The 19,245-nt window shown below is 56.2% G+C and overlaps 1 protein-coding gene across 4 annotated transcripts; it reads left to right on the top strand.

Annotated features, from left to right (window-relative positions):
• Positions 1-978: 978 nt before the first annotated feature.
• Positions 979-17,411, top strand: CHST1 (carbohydrate sulfotransferase 1). 4 transcript variants are annotated; one of them, XM_004050991.5, is made up of 4 exons: positions 979-1,101; positions 13,681-13,766; positions 14,197-14,294; positions 15,322-17,411. In XM_004050991.5, the coding sequence occupies exon 4, from the start codon at positions 15,364-15,366 to the stop codon at positions 16,597-16,599; it is 1,236 nt and encodes a 411-aa protein (XP_004051039.1). In that variant the 5' UTR covers positions 979-1,101; positions 13,681-13,766; positions 14,197-14,294; positions 15,322-15,363; the 3' UTR covers positions 16,600-17,411. The 4 variants fall into 4 exon arrangements, with proteins under 4 accessions (XP_004051039.1, XP_018893100.1, XP_018893099.1 ...); XM_019037555.4 differs by having other exon boundaries at positions 1,012-1,101; positions 13,675-13,766; XM_019037554.4 differs by having other exon boundaries at positions 1,025-1,101; positions 13,620-13,766.
• The last annotated feature ends 1,834 nt before the right edge of the window (positions 17,412-19,245 follow it).

The raw sequence follows: 19,245 nt of genomic DNA, 5'->3' as shown, positions 1-19,245 counted from the left end.
TAGAAAGCCAGGGGCAGTCTGGTAGGAAGAAGGTGGGCAGTGTGGAGGAGCGGCCTGGAAGACGGTCAGCCAGCAAACTCACTCTAAGGTCCCATTAAGACACACCCTGACCCTGCCCAAGAGGGACAACTGCAGCGGGGACAAATGATTCATCCCCACACTTGAGAAGCAGAGGGGCGGGGAAGGAGGAAGGGCTAGGGGTGTGTGTCAGGGTATTGCACACAGAGATGGTTGGCTTCAGTTCTGGGTTCTGAAGTCCCTCTGTGCCGCTGGCTGGGGAAGAGGTAAAGGACAGCTGGGCCAGGGGCCAGGCTGGGACTCCAGCAGGACTTCCGCGGCGAGGGGCGCTGGGGGGGCGAAAGGCTTTGGCGGCCCGGCCAGCAGCGCCCTCGGGGGTAAGGGGAAGGGAGGCTACGCGGAGAGGTGCCAGAGACAGCCGGTGCCCTTGCCCGCCGGCCGCCCGAAGTCCGGGTGGTGGGCGTGGCTGCCCCCGGCGGGTGGGTGGGGGCGGGCTCCGGAACCTGGCTGCGGAGTGGGTGTCCAGGGCGCTCGCGGCTGGGGCGGCGCGGGGGGCGGGAAGGCGCGCGCCGAAGGGGTGGGGAGGAGAAGGGGCGGGCGGCTCGGGGGTGGAGCCGGGACCGCAGCGCCTGCCGCTCGCTCGGCGCTGTAGCCGCCGCTGCCGCCGCTGCTCTTGCCTCGGCGACGCGGGCGGGCGCTCCGAGAGGCTCTGGTGCCTGCGGCTGCTGCTCTCCTCCGGCGCCCGGGGCTGCGGCGCTCCGGGTCCCGGCCCCTGTCCCGGCATCGCTCGGGTCCCTGAGCCCCGGCCCCGGGTCCCGCGTCCGGCCGGAGAGAACGCACTCAGCTGCTCGAGCCGCCCCGGGCTCGCGCCCCCGGGCCATGAAGAGGGGCCCGTGAGGCGCGCGCGGAGTCGGAGGAAGAGGAGGGAGGAGGGAGGCCGAGGAGGAGGGCGCGGGAGGCGGAGGATGCCGCCGCGGCTGCTGCCGCCGCCGCCACCCGCGGGCCCCCGGCGACCCTGACTCCAGACCCGAGGATGGAGCCGGCGCTGGGTGCTGCAGCTGCTCCCGGCGCGCCCCCGAGCAGGTATTGGCCGGGCCCCGCGGGCTCCGGGGCGGGAGGGAGCGGACACTCCGCCGCAGCAGCCGGGAGGGGCGCGGGCGCGGTGGGAGACGCCCCTCCGCTCGGGGACAGCAGCTACCGGCGGTGAGCGGAGGGGTGGCGGCGGCGAGGAACGGCGGCGTGTTGGGCGCAGGAAGGGGCTGCCGGGGCTGGTGGCCGGTGAGCGCCGCGATCACCTCAGGCCTTCCTGCCCCCATTCGAGGAGGGCAGCAAACTTGAGACGCGCGGTGGCCCCCGAGGCGCTTGGCTCCCCTCCGCTGCGGAGCGCACTCGGGGGCTGCTCCTGGCTCACCGTCCCACGACCCGCCTGGCTCGGGTCTGCGGAGGCGCCTTGAGACCCTGAGGTCCCCGCGCCCGCACCAACTTTCCAAACCCAGCTGCACCCGGAGGCGGGGGCGCCGCTCCCTGCTTCCTGCTCCCAGCCCTGGCCCGGCCTCCGCACCCAGACCGCTGCGATGAGCTGGGCCCCTCTGGGGCCGGAGCCGCCGGATGGTGCAGAGCCCACCACTGAAAGCCGGAACAACCCTCCCACTCTTCTCTGGGTAGGACCCGGGGATCAGCCCCTCCCAGGCTCCAGGGACCCAGTGCTGGCTTTCGCGGTAACAGCCCAGAGTAACCCTAGCTGGGATGCTGGGCGTTAAAAGGCCAGGCTGCCTGAGGAAGGTAAGACCCGGGGGTCGTCCTGGAGTGGCACCTTGGCCTGATTTCAGGTGTGCCCCCTCCCCCACCCCGGGCCTGCCCTTTCACAGGACTGCCTTCCTCAGCTCTGGGGCCGGCTTCCTCTTGGTGGACTTAAAACTGCTCTTCGGCAGCGGACTCCCTAGGAAGGGCCACTCCTAGGGTCCAGGTGCCCGAAGACGGGCTTGGGCCATTGACAGGGAGCTGGAGGCTGGGGCAGGGGAGGTGGCTGTCCAGTCAAGGACAGAAATTCAGTCCAGCATCTTCTGGAGGGGTGGGAGGAGCTGGGGGCAGGCTTGGGCGCAGGAGTCAGGCACCTTGGCTGGGAGGAAGCTGCTTTGACCAGCACAGGGACGTCAGAGGCAAGCAGGTGGGAACGAGTGGGCCAGGTGTCTACCTCCAGAGGTTCCTCAGCCCCTTGCGGTGGGGCCTGCTGTCTCAGGCAGAGACCTTACCTGGGCAGGCAGTTCCCAGGCTCCTGTCCTCAGCAGTGGGGACACTTCCAGGCATCATGATGACCCTGTTTCTTTTTCAAAGTGCTTTCACCGTCATGACTCACACATCACATTCACCAGGGAGGTATCAGGCTTCCAACCTATTCTATTCCCCTCCCTACCGGGTCTTTAGGGAGCTGCTGGGGAAAGGAATGGGTGGATTTGCCCTTGAGCCTTGAACCCCTGCAGGAGGCCAGGAGCCTGGCATGGCACCTTTGATTTTCCTGTTGCCAGTCCCTCATCCTGGCGGTGAGCAGCCCTAGGCCAGGATGCTTCACAGTGATGGGGTGGGGAGGGGAGGGGCACCAGGGAGAGCAAGTCTCTGCTAATCATCCCCCAAACTCTGCTGGGTCTTCAAAATCATGGCCAGGTGCCAACCCAGCCCCCTTCACTCAACACCCGGCTTCCCCATCTCAAAGCAGAAACGCATTTTCCCTAAAATCCAAATCTCCCTCTTTGCTGAGTAGTTGCAAAGCTTTTGGCCAGGGGTTTCCTCCCCAACATCTAAAGTCAAGCTTCCCTCTGTCCTGGCCCCTGAGCCATCTCTGTGAGGCATAGGCCCCTGCTGGGAGAGGGATGTATCCCCCTGACCACTCTCCCCCCAACCCTTGCCAACAGGGCCCTAGCTCCTGGGCAAGGGTGGTGCTGATGGCACTGATAGAGGGGTGTGTGTCAGGCCGCATCGGAGGAGGAGTACCTCTGTGTTCCATTGAGTCTGCAGGAGGGGCCCAAGTGCCAGGCCCTCCCTGGGGGCCAGGTTCATGCCCTACTGGATTCCCCTTGCCTACCCCTCTGTCTCCCTCCCTTGCCCGCTGTGGATCTCTCTTTACTTTCCCAACTCCACTCTGCATTGGTGCGGGGAGGGAGCATTTGATATTCATAATCTGGTTCAGAGAAGGTCCCGAAGCCCTGAGTCACTGTATGGTTTCCGTGGAAACAGACTTGTTCAGAGGACTCGGTGTAGCGGCTGTGGTGGGGGAGAAGGGAAACATATAGTAAAACCAGTCTCCACAAGTGTGGCGGGACTTGGACCAACTCCCTTCGGTGGGGACTGTGAGGGGTGGGCAAGTCTCTGGCCTCCCTGTCGGAGGGGCTGTCTCTCCCCACCCATTGGGGTCCTGCCATTGGATGCCGCTCAGCTGCTGCTGTGACTCTTGGCAGGCTGCTGCTTCTCCCACGGACCTTCTGGCTAGGTGCCCGGGCTCATGGCTACCTCTCCCTGCCTCAGTTTTCCCCTCTGTAAATGGAGAAAATAACACCGACCTGATAGCATTGTTGTGAAGGTCAAATGCAGTAATATATGAGACACACTTAGAATGGTGCCATAGTAAGTGTTCCAAAGCATCATTCCTAGGAATTAAGTCAGGACATTGGAAGAAACTCCCCAAGCATGCTCACCTAGATCCTTACCCTAGGTCCCAGCAGGTGGTCCTGACATCTTGCTGGGCTGGCCTCCTGCTTTGAAACAGCCTCTCCCCAGCGGCCCCGGCACACCCCCCGCTGGGAAGCAGCCAGCCATTTTTTTCTACGGAGCATTTGTTTCAGGTTCCTGAGGGCCTGGCACAGTGCTAGGCAGCCCTGGGTTTTGTTCAGACCCTACCTGTCTAGGAGCCTTGTGGGAGTAAATCCAGATGGACAGGCAGCTTCCTGCCTCAGCCTTCCCGCTAAGGGGAGGGGTCAGCCCTGGAGCCCCTAGGGGTTCAGGCAGATGGAGAGGAGCAGAAGAGGTCCAGGCAGAGATGGTGGCCCTCTGTGACAGAGTGAAGGCGTTGGGGTGGGGCAGGCCACTGTCCCTGATCCTAGGGAGGCTGGTTCATCTGGCTGCAGAAGCATCTATCTCCCTCTTGATCAGCCAGAGAGGGACAGGGAGCTCTTCAGAAAGGTAACAGATCCTGCACACTCTCCTAACCCCAAGTTAGAACCTCTAGCGCTCAATTGTTCCCAGCATGCCCTGAGAGTCTGGACAGGCTTGGGGCTCCAGCCTGAGCAGCTGCTGATCTGTTATTGTCCTGCCTGCTGGGGCAGGGTGAGGGGCTCCCCGCCCCAGTGCCTGCCTCAGCAGCATTGAGGAGTGCAGCTAGGGGAGATTCTGAGTGCCACTGATGCCTTAGCCGGTCTCCCTTACCGGCCCTTCTCTCTCACTGCAGCCCTCCCCTCCATGGCCCTCAGGTTCCCTGCTCCTTGGCAGGGCTCCCTCCTCCCCACCTGTAAGATGGGCTTCAGCTCCAGGCTCCTTAAAGACATCCCATGCCCATCACAACCCGCTGTCAGAGCTGCAAAGCCTGCTCTTTAGCTGCCGACCCTTCTATTTCACAGATGGGAAAACAGATTTCTGGGGTTTGCTTGTATGGCCAGAGCCCAAGCTAGTTGTAGCCTCTCTCAGCTACACACCAGCCCTGGGGATGCCCTTCCCTTCTCGCTGGCTCTCCAAGCAGCCCCAGCTGCTGCCGGCACCCCCATGGACACCTCTTGCCAGCTTTCCGGTTCCTGCCAAGGTTCTACCCCCGGCAGATCTCTCTGGACTGTTTTGCTGTCCTCATTGGTGTTCACAACACCTTCCAATTTAATATCCTCTGCAAATTTCATTAACGGACTGTTTACTCCCTCTCTCAGGATCATTAATGAAGATGTTAGATAAGATCTGACCCAATGCTGAGGCTTGGCAGCCCTGCCCCCACTCCCAGACTTGCGGCCCTCCAGCCCCTTCCTCTGGGCTTGCCTTCTCCACCCGGGGCCCTTGGGACCTGCCCCCTCCTGCTATTATGCCCCATGACAAGTGCTTAGGGCCAAGTCTGTTTGAATTAATTTTGTAAGATTACTCGAGGCGCTGTATCAAATGCTTTGCTAAAAATCAAGATATATTACCCTGCCTGCGTTTCCTTCATCTACCCGTCTTGTAATTCTATCAAGAAAGCTATCAAGTTTGTCAGGCATGATTTGTTCTTTATAAATCCCCATGGTGCCGCATGGGGGCACAGAGTTCCCGCGTTTTCTAAATGTTTAGAGATTCCCTCTTTGTGTTTGCTCCTTGATTAGAGCTGGAAGGCGGTGGGCTGGGAATTGTCAGGAATGCTGTCTCCTTCTCAGGGATGGGGAAGAAGGCGTGGCTTCTTTTCTCCCAAGTTTCTGCCAGTGTCAGTGAGTTTTTTAGGACTCACTGAGTCCCTGCAGTGTGTGGGGGGCCCCAAGCTGGGCACTTGGGGAGGAGGGATAGGATAGAGCTAGGGGAGGAGATGGGGGGAGCTGGTGCTGTCCTTCAAGGATTCTGCAGGGCAGGTGAAACAGACAGATGAGCCTGCTGCAGACATTCTGAAGGTACCATTGACTGAGAGATTACTGTGTGCCAGTCACTGTGCTAACAGCTTTATATGCCAGATGCCATTTAAGCCCCTCTCCTGCCCTGGGGGAGGAGTGTGACCTCCCTTCACCTGAGTACCTGAGAATCAGAAAGTGTTAAGGCTGCCCAGGAATCAAGGTCTGGGTTTCACCCTCTGTTTATGCTGTTATGCTGCTCCTAGCCATTTAAGACACACAAAAAGGGTCAACAAAGCTGAATGGAGTGATTTGGACATTTTAGGAGGTCAGAGTGGGGATGGAAGGGAAGCCTGTAGGGAAAGCTTTGGAGAGGTGAGGACCTCACTCGCATATGAACCTCACATACAACCCCCACAGCCTGAAATCCGTTCGTTCTCTTCCTGCCACTTCTGAGTTGCATGAACAAATCTCTTAACCTCTCTGAGCCTCAGTCCCTCACCTGTGAAATTGATTCAGCTGTAGTTCTTACCCCTAGGCATGTGGAGAGGATTCAATGAGGTGAGGCGTGAAAGGGTCATACCATGGTGCTAGGCCGCCACTGTATATGAGCAGCCGCCATTGTGTTCTACAATGGAGGTCCCTGTTGATGGCAGGCAGAGACACTCATCTGGTTGGCCATATGCCCAGTGGATGGAGCTGTGGCCCCTCCTAATGCTCTTCACCCAGCAGAAGAGGGGTGACAGGGTGAGCCTCACTGGCATCCTGGCCCAGGGGCATCCTTGGGACCAGCTGTGGGCTGGTGATAAGCTTTGGGCTTAGAGCAGGGAAGCCTCAATTGGGCAGAGAGCCCAAACCCGATGCCCCATTCCACACTGTTTCAGGCCAGATGGTAATAAAGACATTCTTTGGTGTCTTTTTGGTGGCATAGGATTTGGGCATTCCTGGGCTCCCTGGTCATAAAACCACTCAAAGTTCTCACTGTTTGGCTAGCCCAGACCCGGAGTCACTGCGTGGGGAGCACAGTGTGTTTGGACTTCTGTCCATCAGGTGCTGCAGTCCCATGTCCACACCCACTTGGGATCATTTTCATTCTTGTCGTTCATCTGGGGAGGGAAAACCCTCTGGGAAGCGGTGAGATGGTACACACCTATTGGTATGCCAGGGGAACCAACCAGGAAGGGCAGCATTGGCAGCCCTCAAGCCCCACCAGTGGATGCCCCAGGGACCTGACCCTGGGGGATGGCCAGTAGGTATCAGATGCACCAATATCTGGGTCGGGGGTGAATGCTGTGATCGAGATCGGCACCAATGTGTCCTGGGACCCTGGTGGCAACCTTGGCCCCGGTGCTCCCTCTCCCTCCCTCTAGCTGGGTGATGCTCTTGGGTGTGGCCTGGGGGTTTTAGCTCTGTGATTAGGGCCAGGGCTTGGGATTCTTTAGAGCCGAGTCTGAATCCTAGCGCCACCACAGACTAGCTGTGCGTGCTTGAACAAGTTCCCACACTTGCTGAGCCTCGCTGCTCCTCGTCTGTGAAAGGTGGCAGTGGCCCCTGGCCTGTGGGATGCATCCCCTGATAGAAGCCAGGTCTGTGACCATCTCTGAGTATCCACGTCGGCAGCCTCCTCCATCCCATGTGACAGTCTCAAGGCTCTGGATCCTATTCATTCTCCACCCGCAGTCCTCGTCCCCACGGGGCCAGCCCGGCTTAATGTGCAGGTGGCCCAGGCTGGAGACTCCTGGATCCAGAGACAGGCGGGCCCCTCTCCCAGCCTGGCCAGCAGCAGCTGCCTGAGTTCCAGCTCCTGTTGATGTTTCCCATCCTTGAAGCTGGGAGGATGGGCCGGAGCCCCGGTGTCCAGGGGGTGGGGCCTCGGTACTATTCCAACTCTGGCTGTGGCTTCTCGGTGGGGCGGGGGACAGGAAACCGGGGCTTTTCCGCCCAGTGTCGGGGCTGTAGAGTCCCGCCTACCGCAGGCCAGGCTGTACCAGGACTGGCCTGAGACAGGGAACCGGGACCTTCTGACTCATCCCTCCCCCAGAGGAGCTGGGCACACTGGGGCCTTGTGTTGTGGCCAGGAGGTCAGTCACTCTCCCCACTGCTGGGGAAGACTTTCCCCTCAGGTCGGGCCTGGGACCACCCCCCTCCCACCCCACCCTCCACGGCAGGATGTGAGGTGCCTTCCTTACCCCAGACAAGGTCTCTGCAGCCACAACAGTCAGGGTCTCCAACCACGCAGGCTGCTGGCGCTTCAGTGGAGCAGGCTGTGGCATCTGTTTTAACTTTTAAAAACATTTCCAGGCCAATGGTGCCCCTTTGTGCATTTAGTAGTCCATAAAAATCATGGTCATGGCTCTTAATAAGCATTTGCTCTGTGCCTAGCACTGTGTTAAGCTGTGGGCATCCATCGGCCTTCTGTCTCACTGCCCAAATATTAGAAAGATTCTGTGATTGTTTCTCCCATTTCCTACATAAGGACAAGTGAGGCCTATAGAGGTTAAGAGCCTCACGCAAGGCCTCATAGCTATAAGGCAACAGCAGTTGGATTCAAATCCAGGCCTTTGTGGCCCCACAGCTGGGGTGCCTAACTACCCCTCTGACTGCCTCCCTGAATGCTTGTGGGTACCTTCTCCAGGAGGCTTGAGACATCCATGGGTATCATGTGGACATTGGAGTGCTCTGCCCTGGAGACACCAGAGCTCATAAGAGGCAGCTGGGCAGCCCTGCTGATGGTGAAAAATCGGTAGACCAATTGCTCTCCAGGTGCTTGTCTTGGAAACCACGACTGTGAGAGCTTGTCCCTACTGGAGGTACTCAGAAAATGTAGTGGTTCTGCCTGTGGGGCCCAGGGATTCTAGGGATTGTTCGCAAGTACCATGTTTGTGGTGGTCCAGGTTCTGGAGAGAGGGTCCATAGATCTCACAGTATTTCAAGTTGAGGTGGGCATGACCCCAAAGAGAAGGGGTCCCCTGGGCTGACCTAGACCACAGAGGCCGAGTCTGGACCCCAGCAGCTCACCCCCCTGGAAGGTTGCACTGGTTGGATTGTGTGTTGGCATACTGCCCACATGGAAGGATGCTCTAGGACACTGTCCCATGAAACTCGTCTTTGGATTTCTTAGGTACAAAGTCTTGAGGACGGGTTCATGGTGGCACACGCACAGAGCTCTGTAAGAGCTCCCTTGGGAGAAATCTTGCACTGGATTCAGTGTCAGGAATAGCTGGACATCTCTTGAGTGGATGATTTAATCTTTATTCCATGGGTCCTGTGAAACAAGTAAATGAAATATTTCCCTTTTCCTATTGGCTTCCAGGAAGCTCTGACCTAGCTCAGTAGCCCACACATGGTGTGACTCTTGTACACTGACTTGGCCTCTGGTTGTTTCAGACTCTTATACCCTTGTTTTCCCCTTGCCTTGCCTCATTTTCATCACCTCATTTTCCTTAGGAAGAAAAACACCTTGCTGTTTTATGCATTTTAGCCTTAACTAAACAAACATTCATGGGGGATTAGTGCTGGCTATGTCAGAGCCAGGGAGTAAGCATTTCCCCTCTGCAGTCTCCATCCTAGAGGCCTGTTTGCCAGCTCCTCCCTCCCTATCCCATTCCCTTGTCCCTTGCTCCAGTTCTTGGGACCCCAGAGCCTTGGGACCCCATTCATCATGGCTCCTGAGTTTGTCCGGAAAGACGATGTTCAGGTTCTTGCCCTGCCCTCACTGTGCTGCTTCTTCATCCCCCAGGGCTTCACGGTAGTTTTTTAGGGAGAAATGTCTGGGAGAAGAGTCATTTCCCCATCCCAGGGCTCAGCTGCTCCCATAGCCACAGGCCCCTCTGAAATCCAGCTTTATTTCAGCTCCGTCCCTGTATCTCAGCAGTCCCCAGCTGCCTACTGTCCTTAGTGGCCCACCTGAGCAGACAAAGCCCATTTCTGGCGGAAAAGCAGTGCCTTGGAAATGAGGGTGGGGAGAGCTGGCTGGCAGTGCCCGGTGGGGGGGAGGGAGGGTGGGAGGCACAATGAGATGCCAGGGCTGATTTTCAGTACCGCACCCTGTCATCAATCACCCCTCTACTTCCTACATGGAGTGGCTTCACTGTGTCCCCCAAAATTAATAAACTCAAACTGAATCAAAAAGCTCAGTGTAAACGGTGTCTCCTCCCACCCTAGTCTCCTTGAGGCCCCCTCCCTCTGGGACATCTCCCATTACTAGCTCAGAGCAAGCTCTTTCAGTGATTGTTTATGCATATATACAAATATACATGTCCACCTCCTTAAACAAATCTGAAAAGGTGGTGTACTATTACACACATGTTTTCTGGCTCTAGCTTTTGAAACTTATATATGCTGGGTGACTGTTTCTATCAGTATGTTCATGTCTGAGGAGGCTTCTCTGATATAGTCGGTTGGAAAGACAATTCCCTGGACATGTTAATAATGAAGGGGTTAAGCTTCTAGGAAAGGATGGGGTGCCCAAGCGTGGGCTTTCAGAGGTTCGGGAAACTTCTCAATTGTGTGTGTAAAATTGTGGGCACTAATGGCATTTCTAAGGGGAGGGATTGTGGTTCGAAGGGTCTGTGGCCCAGAAAAGGTGAAACAAGGCCTCAGCCCTGGGTTTCATGGGATTTCTGTACAGCAAGAGGTGGGGGCTAACTTGGCAGAAGGCAGCACCCCTAGGTTCTAGGGCCCCCACTCCCTGGCGCTGCCACAGATCAGGCCGAGGTGGGGGACAGAAATGCCCAGCCCTAGAATCTTCCTGGAAGATGACTGGGTTTTTCCCACTCCCAATGGAGGGTCCCCCTGTCTGCTGTGTGGGTGGCCCCAACTGTCCCTGAGAATGAAGTCTGGGGCCTTCCTGGGATTATAGAGAACACCAGGGTTAGAACTGGGAGGCCCTTCAGTCATCACTGGATCTATGGTGTAACCGAGGCACAGAGAGGCCAGGGGGTGAGTCCAAGGTCACCCATCCAGAGGCCCTGTGGGCCAGTCCTGCCTGTGACATTCAGGTCTGTGCTCCTTCCCTGCCAGAGCACCATGAGATGAGCTGGAGAGGCCCTGGGAGAAGGCGAGGCAGCCTGTTGCTGCTGGGCTCTCCCGGTGCGGCTAGGGTAGGGGTGCACGGAGCAGAGGCCGCAGCCCGCGTGGGCGTGCCATCCTCACACCTCACTGCATCTTGCAACATCACCTCCCGCTGGCTGCATCCTCACATCAGGTTGTAGCCAACAGCCCCAGAATTCTGAATACAGCAGCGACGACGGGACTACGAGGCTGCACCGCAGGATGTGGTCACTAGAGGGCAGCAGGAAAGCCACTGCAGTGGCTCAGCAGGAAGAAGTTCCCAGGCCGGGAGAGGAGCTGCAGGAAGAAGGGGCGGTGGGCAGAGCCAGACCCCGTGGGCTGCAGGATGATTTGTTCTAGGCCCTTTCCTGAGACAAAAAGCAAACCAGACATTTAGCGATGATGATATTAATTGACATTTAGTGAGTGCTTACGCTGCGCCAGGCACTGTACTCACTAATTAGTCCTCACAACAGCCTTGTTATAATTATCCCCATTTTTGCATGTGCGAACATAGAGGCCCAGAGGGGTGAAGAAAGCTAGCCAAGATCTCTCAGCCAGTAAGTGGCTGAGCTGGGATCAGCAGGGCTGGTGTCAGAGGCTGGGTTGGGTCTATATGCCTGGCATTGACTAAATGCTTTAAGACCTTCAATTCTTACCAGCACTACTGTAGCTATGCCCACTTTATGGATGGGGAAACTGAGGCTCAGGGACAGCTGGCGAATCACCCAGGCCCACACACCTGCTGAGTGACAGATCCAGGTAGGCATGGTTCAGGGGGTGAGCTCTTACTGTGAATTACAGTTTTCCAATATAGAGCTGTTCACTGCTCCCAGTCTGTGCCCTCATCTCAAGTTCGCTGATAATGAAATCTGAGCTTTCTCCTGGGAGTGAAAGCTCACCAACTTGCCTGCTTTCTAACAGAAATGATAGATCGTGGTCTCCTGTGTCCAAGGTTTGCTTGGATTTTTACTAAGCAGAGGTAGAGGGAGGCCAGGCCAGAGGTTGCTAGAAGCCTAGGGATGGGCTCTGGGGGCCACAGTCTGGCTTGGAGGATGAGGGCATTGAGGAGTCTTTTGTAGTGGCTAAGGCTTCCTTGGGAACAACAGGACCTGGCCCCAGGGCCTCTGGTTTCCAGGGCAGATGCCTTTAGCATACCAAGGACACTTGGCCAGCCCCAGGCCAGCTCTGCCAGGCTGGGAGAGCGGGGGCATTTCCAGGAGGGCTGGACTTCCCCCATCTTCCCGTTCCTATTCCCTGGCTTTGCCCTCCCCGGGGGTACAAGGGAATGGCCTGTGGCTGGGCCTTCAAACACATGCCCCTCCTCGGTGTCCAGGCCGCACCTTGTGAGGCCGAGTCTCGCCGTCTTAGGGATTTATAACATCCAGCTGCTTCGGTGACTTCTGATTTATTAGCAAAGCAGCAGCTTCCAGTCCTGGCCTTAAGTTTCTCTGGGTGGATGAAGAGTTGGGGGAAGAAACTTAAATGACCCCCTCCCCAGCAAGATGGCAAGATGTTCCTCTTTAAATAAAACCCTAGGGTGAGTTCTGCTTTTGGAACTGGAACCCCAGAATTAGGTGAAGACTCCTTAAGGATTCTGTTTCCTGTCTTGATGAGGACCAAGGAGGGCGTAATATGAGTGGAATTAGGGAAAAGGATTTGAACGTGGACTTCCTAGCACGTTGCCTGGGCTGGAATCCTGGCTCCTTATTATGGGTGTGAGCTTGGGGAAGTTATCTAACCTTGAGGGGCCTCAGCTTCCTTATCTGTAAAACGGGGTTGTGACAGTATCAACTTCATAGAGCTGGCATGAGGGTGCGATGAGCTGATGGCTGTGAAAGAAGCATGTGCCTGGGAGGAACATTGTGAATGCCCAGCAAGTGCTTGCCTTCCTTGGTATTATTTGACCCATAGCATCTAGAACAGTGCCTGGCACATACAGGAGTTCTGATAGATGTCTGTGAATAAATACAAAGGAAGCGTATCCAAATGAAATGATGCTGCAGCCAAAGAACAGACTCCTAAATAACTTAAAAATATGACCTGGCATTATTATTGATGACATTCCCTGTCTGTTTCTTGAAAGCCATTCACATTCACCATGGGGCACTGGGGCAGAGCAGGCCTGCACTTGCAGGGGAGTCAGGTTTAAAGTAGAGGGGCCTTTCTCCCTGGATACCTGGCCCAGCCCCATGATGGAGGCCAGCATCCTCTGCCACTATGGGATGAGGTCGGGGTGGGATGCAGTGTGGTTGGGGTTGTGGTTTTTCTCTGACCACGTTGAGAAGTTCCTAAGACTCTAAACTGCCCCTTTCCCTCTTGACTGCTACTTGGTGATCTGGTACTGATTCCTAAAGAAGTGACATTTCATATTTAAAACACGACTTGATTTCTCCATCTGAACAGTGGGAGTGAGGACCCTGACCTCCGAGAGTGCTTATAGGGAATAACACAGTGCTAGAAGTTGGGTGAGCTGAGCCAGGCAGAACTGCAGGTTTGGGAAAAGAGGATCCACTCACCCGCTCCCAAAGGAGTCATGTCAAATAGTGGGGTGTGGGAAGAATCTTCACAAAGCAGGTGAGTTCACCCTATCAGCTGTGAACCAACAGATCCACAGGACCAGACAGCAAAGGGGAGGAACATGCTCTAAGTCTCAGAAGCATCTGCCTGCCCAGTCCCCGTCATGCTGATTCACAAATGGGCTGGGGCCAGTAATGGCATGCATGTTTGCAGGCCAAATATGTTTAAGCTGGAGGAACAGGAAGCCAAATCTCCTTAGAGGGAAAGAGCTGGACTCTGGGGAACCTACCAGATGGGGGTTAAAGCAGGCCTGTGAGCTCAGGCCGGTTCCTCTACCTCTGTGCCTTGGCTTTCTCGCCTGTGAAGTGGGCAGATATTGGCTTCCACATCTGGTTCTTGCTAGAAGGACACGAGCTGATGCAGGGAAGGGGCTTGGCGCAAAAATGTTAACTGAGATAATGTGGCGATCTTGGTGTTTTAATTCAGACTCTGTGAGATGCATCAAGGTCAGGAATGCTCCCTGGTCCACTTTCACTTTGAGTTTCAGGTAGCTGGTGTCACTTTGGTGTGGTTGGAAGAAGACTCTCTCCCCAGCTGCATTCCCGGAGGTGCCCTTTCGACCTGGAGTCTGGGGTAAGCCCCCCTGCCCTTGCTGACTTCTGCTAACCCACTTCCTGGGGAATTGCTGCACAAGTTGAATTTTAAAGGGTTAGGATTATTTCATGGATTTAAATTGCAGAACCCTGCCAGTCTCCCTGCCTGCTGGGTTCTGGTGTGAGCAGAGGGACTGCGGTTTATTAGAAGAATGTGGTGGGGTGGGCGAGGAAGGTGACAGGAGTGGGATACAGTCCAGGACTCAGAGGGCCACACTCAGGGGATCAGAGATGGCACTGGGTTGGTTGGGGCGCTGAGTCAGGGATGGATCTGGAGAGCAGGCAGAGCCCTTATTGCCTGGCCCTCGGGGCAGACTGTGAGGCACAGGACACAGAAGGGAAGGAGTGGGGAGGGGGCACTGAGACCCCAGCTCCACCTTGTGAGCCCTTCCCCTCCCTGTCTTTTGCAGTCTGCTGGCCACAGGGCTGCCGCACTGGCTGGGACTGCCAGCTGGGCCTGGAGACGCTGGTGGCTGTGGACTCCCCAGCTTGGAGCAGTCCCTCTTTGGTAAGTGGTTGAGCCCTCCTATGTTCTCCCCAGGAGCAGCCCCAGCCCCCACTCAGGTCTGGTAGCTGAGCCAGCCTCCAGAGAGGGTGCCTGCAGGATGCTCAGGTGGGCTCCTGGTCCCGGACTCTCAGCAGCCCCATTCGCTCTTTCTGCTTCTCCATGGTCCCTCCCCAGTCCCCCTTCTGTGGGCAGAGGGGACACAGAAGGCAAGAGTGGAGGCCCCTGACTCCCTAAGATCTTCTTTGCAGGCCAGTTCACTCTGTGTCAGTGGGGATTATGTCACCTCCATGGTCTGGACCCTTGTCCCTAGAGACCAGGAACAGACCCTGGGTGCTGGGAAGGGTTGCCTCTCAGCAGACCCTGGACATCTGTCTCTGCTCCAGAGACTCTTAGAGACTCCACGAGCCCCAGAAGTCTACATCTGGAGTAAGTGGTCACCTGCATCCATGAGTTGCAAGGGGCTTGACACAGTTGTCCATCTTGCCTGGCCGTGCTGGCAGCTCACCGACCATTGTCTGCAGGGGTCCTTCATGCTCAGGGGATTGGGGTCAGATGGAGGCATCTGACAGGGACTCTTCTTTCCCCTAGGGATGGGCAGAGGACAGAGGAAAGAGGACCACTTGGAGAACTGGGCGCCAGCTCGTGGGGGTGGGAGATGCTGGCAGTGAGGAGGGGCAGTGTTTGAGGCAGGCCCTGGTCATTTCCTCAGTGTGGGAGTAGGGGGAGTCAGGCTCTTGCCCCGTGAGGCCCCTCTAAGGAACTCAGAGCTCAGGATAAGAGGCTTCCGCAGCTGTCCGCAGGTTAAATCCTGGGGTGCAAGGAATGTTTGTTCAGCTCCCCAAAGCTCCCAGGAGTCCCCCAGAGAACGGTAGTCTAGTGTAGAAGCTGCTTAGGTCTTCAGGGTGTGTGGTGAGCACTGGACAGGAGCCGGGCCTTTCCCTGGGCCCCCTGGAGACCGGCTCTTCCAAGGGACAAGCCAGTGCCCCCGCCGTGGAGGCACCTGACCGCTGGCCGCCTTTGCCCACAGACCTCGCCCCGTGGAGAAGCAGCCCCATGAAGGTGCCCAGCCATGCAATGTTCCTGGAAGGCCGTCCTCCTCCTTGCCCTGGCCTCCATTGCCATCCAGTACACGGCCATCCGCACCTTCACCGCCAAGTCCTTTCACACCTGCCCCGGGCTGGCAGAGGCCGGGCTGGCCGAGCGACTGTGCGAGGAGAGCCCCACCTTCGCCTACAACCTCTCCCGCAAGACCCACATCCTCATCCTGGCCACCACGCGCAGCGGCTCCTCCTTCGTGGGCCAGCTCTTCAACCAGCACCTGGACGTCTTCTACCTGTTTGAGCCCCTCTACCACGTCCAGAACACGCTCATCCCCCGCTTCACCCAGGGCAAGAGCCCGGCCGACCGGCGGGTCATGCTGGGCGCCAGCCGCGACCTCCTGCGGAGCCTCTACGACTGCGACCTCTACTTCCTGGAGAACTACATCAAGCCGCCGCCGGTCAACCACACCACCGACAGGATCTTCCGCCGCGGGGCCAGCCGGGTCCTCTGCTCCCGGCCTGTGTGCGACCCTCCGGGGCCAGCCGACCTGGTCCTGGAGGAGGGGGACTGTGTGCGCAAGTGCGGGCTACTCAACCTGACCGTAGCGGCCGAGGCGTGCCGCGAGCGCAGCCACGTGGCCATCAAGACGGTGCGCGTGCCCGAGGTGAACGACCTGCGCGCCCTGGTGGAAGACCCGCGATTAAACCTCAAGGTCATCCAGCTGGTCCGAGACCCCCGCGGCATTCTGGCTTCGCGCAGCGAGACCTTCCGCGACACGTACCGGCTCTGGCGGCTCTGGTACGGCACCGGGAGGAAACCCTACAACCTGGACGTGACGCAGCTGACCACGGTGTGCGAGGACTTCTCCAACTCCGTGTCCACCGGCCTCATGCGGCCCCCGTGGCTCAAGGGCAAGTACATGTTGGTGCGCTACGAGGACCTGGCCCGGAACCCTATGAAGAAGACCGAGGAGATCTACGGGTTCCTGGGCATCCCGCTGGACAGCCACGTGGCCCGCTGGATCCAGAACAACACGCGGGGCGACCCCACCCTGGGCAAGCACAAATACGGCACCGTGCGAAACTCGGCGGCCACGGCTGAGAAGTGGCGCTTCCGCCTCTCCTACGACATCGTGGCCTTTGCCCAGAACGCCTGCCAGCAGGTGCTGGCCCAGCTGGGCTACAAGATCGCCGCCTCCGAGGAGGAGCTGAAGAACCCCTCGGTCAGCCTGGTGGAGGAGCGGGACTTCCGCCCCTTCTCGTGACCCGGGCGGCGCGGGTGGGGGCGGGAGGCGCACGGTGTCGGTTTTGATAAAATGGACCGTTTTTAACTGTTGCCTTATTTCCCCCTCCCTCTCCCACCTCATCTTCGTGTCCTTCCTGCCCCCAGCTCACCCCACTCCCTTCTGCCCCTTTTTTGTCTCTGAAATTTGCACTACGTCTTGGACGGGAATCACTGGGGCAGAGGGCGCGTGAAGTGGGGTCCCGCCCCCACCCCACCCCATTCAGACACACGGATGTTGGGTCTCTGTGTGGACGGTGACAATGTTTACAAGCACCACATTTACACATCCACACACGCACACGGGCACCCGCGAGGCGACTTCTCAAGCTTTTGAATGGGTGAGTGGTCGGGTATCTAGTTTTTGCACTGTCTTACTATTCAAGGTAAGAGGATACAAACAAGAGGACCACTTGTCTCTAATTTATGAATGGTGTCCATCCTTTCCCCATCCCTGCCTCCTGCCCCTGACGCCCATTTTCCCCCTTAGAGCAGCGAAACTGCCCCCTCCTGCCCGCCCTTGCCTGTCGGTGAGGCAGGTTTTTACTGTGAGGTGAACGTGGACCTGTTTCTGTTTCCAGTCTGTGGTGATGCTGTCTGTCTGTCTGAGTCTCGTGGCCGCCCCTGGACCAGTGATGACTGATGAATCTTATGAGCTTCTGATTGATCTCGGGGTCCATCTGTGATATTTCTTTGTGCCAAAAAGAAAAAAAAAGAGTGGATCAGTTTGCTAAATGAACATTGAAATTGAAATGCTTTATCTGTGTTTTCTGTAAATAAAAGAGTGCAATAGTCTCTGTGTGATTGTAGGACATTCTGAATGGGTACGAGAGGGCCTCAGCAGGGTCTGGGTGTTCCTAGCTTTGGGGAGGACAGCGAGAGAGAGGTGGAGGTGGGAATTAAATGACAAGTCTGCCTTTCAGAACTCTTGTCACCCTCAACACTGAGTTTAGTTTAGGTTTTTTTTTTGTTTTGTTTTGAGGTGGAGTCTCGCTCTGTCACCCAGGCTGGAGTGCAATGGTGCCATCTCTGCTCACTGCAACCTCTGCCTCCCAGGTTCAAGCAGTTCTCCTGCCTCAGCCTCCCGAGTGGCTGGGACTACAGGTGCACACTGCCACACCTGGCTAATTTTTTTTTTTTTTTTGTATTTTAGTAGAGACGGGGTTTCACCGTGTTGTCCAGGCTGGTCGCGAACTCCTGAGCTCAGGTATTCCTCCTGCCTCAGCCTCCCAAAGTGCTGGGATTGCCGATTGAGCCACCTCACCCGGCCGTGTTTTTTTTTTTCCTTCAGTCAGTTGAGACCAGGTAACTTATAGCCAGGGATAATGTTCAAAGTCTTTAACAAGTGGTATGGCTTGCTGAATCAGAGTAGCTGGAGGTAAGAATGACATCCTGGAATCCCTTCTTGTGCTAAATGTTACCCATTTAGTTGGTGGGTCTGGGTCTAGGATAGCCAGGGAGGCGGAAACTTCAAGGGGTGGGGTGCCTCAGGGCAGTGGCTGCTGACCCACAGACCTGGAAGTATTTGACTATTTGAATAACTGGTACAGGTTTACTGGTGTCTACACTGGCAGAGAATCTGCTGTGCTTCCTCCCCTTCCCTTCGTGGCAATCTAGCAGGTTGCTCCAGGCAGCTTCCCCAGCTCTTATTCCAAGAAAACCTGCCCCTGGGGTGGCTGCAGGTCACAGCTTTGTTGTCCTGGGACAATGGAGTGTCTGGTGATTAGGCAGCCCCAGGGGTCCTAGCCAACTGGAAAAAGGGCTTCCTGAGGAAACTCAGTCCTGGGCTATTTTACACGTGTCAGGAGGATGTAGACAGTTCAACAGCTCTAGCAAATGCCTTAACTAATAGTGGCTTAATCAAGATAGGTGATTTTCTTTTGTAAAAAATTTTATTGGGGTAAAATAACAGAATATAAAGTTTACCATCTTAACCTTTTTAAGGTGTGCCATTCATTAAATACATTCACAACATGTGCCACCATCCAGCTCTGTAATTTTGTTCGTTTTGTGAAACTGAAACTCTGTACCCATTAAACAAAAACTCCCCACCTACCCACCCACTTCCAGCGCCTGGAAACCACCATTCTGCTTTCTGTCTCTAGGAATTTGACTACTCTAGTACCTCATGTAAGTGGAACCATACAGTATTTGTCCTTTTATGACTGGCTCATCTCACTTAGCATGATGTCCTCAAGGTTCATCCGTGTTGCAGCATGTCAAAATCTCCTTTCTTCTTAAGGCTGAGTAATATTCTACTGTATGGACATACCATATTTTGCTTATCCGTTCATCCCTAGATGAACACTTGGGTTGCTTCCATGTCTTAGCTACTGTCAGTAATGCTGCTGTGAACATGGGTGTACAACTATCTCTTGAGACCCTTCTTTCCATTCTTTGGGCATATCCCCAGAAATTGAATTGCTGGATCATGTGGCAGTTTTATTTTTAATCATTTGAGGAACTGCCATACTATTTTCCACAGTAGGTGAACCATTGTACATTCCCACCAACACGGCCCAAGGGTTTCAATTTTTCCACAACCTCACCAATTCTTGTTATTTTCTTTCTTTTATTGAAAGTTAGCCATCCTAATGGGTGTGAGGTGGTCAGATAGTTTATTTTCCTT

The sequence above is a fragment of the Gorilla gorilla genome, chromosome 9 (assembly GCF_029281585.2).
Source record: "Gorilla gorilla gorilla isolate KB3781 chromosome 9, NHGRI_mGorGor1-v2.1_pri, whole genome shotgun sequence".
NCBI lineage: Eukaryota > Metazoa > Chordata > Mammalia > Primates > Hominidae > Gorilla > Gorilla gorilla.
Note: the sequence above shows the minus strand (reverse complement) of the source record. Positions and strands in the feature narration are given on the sequence as shown.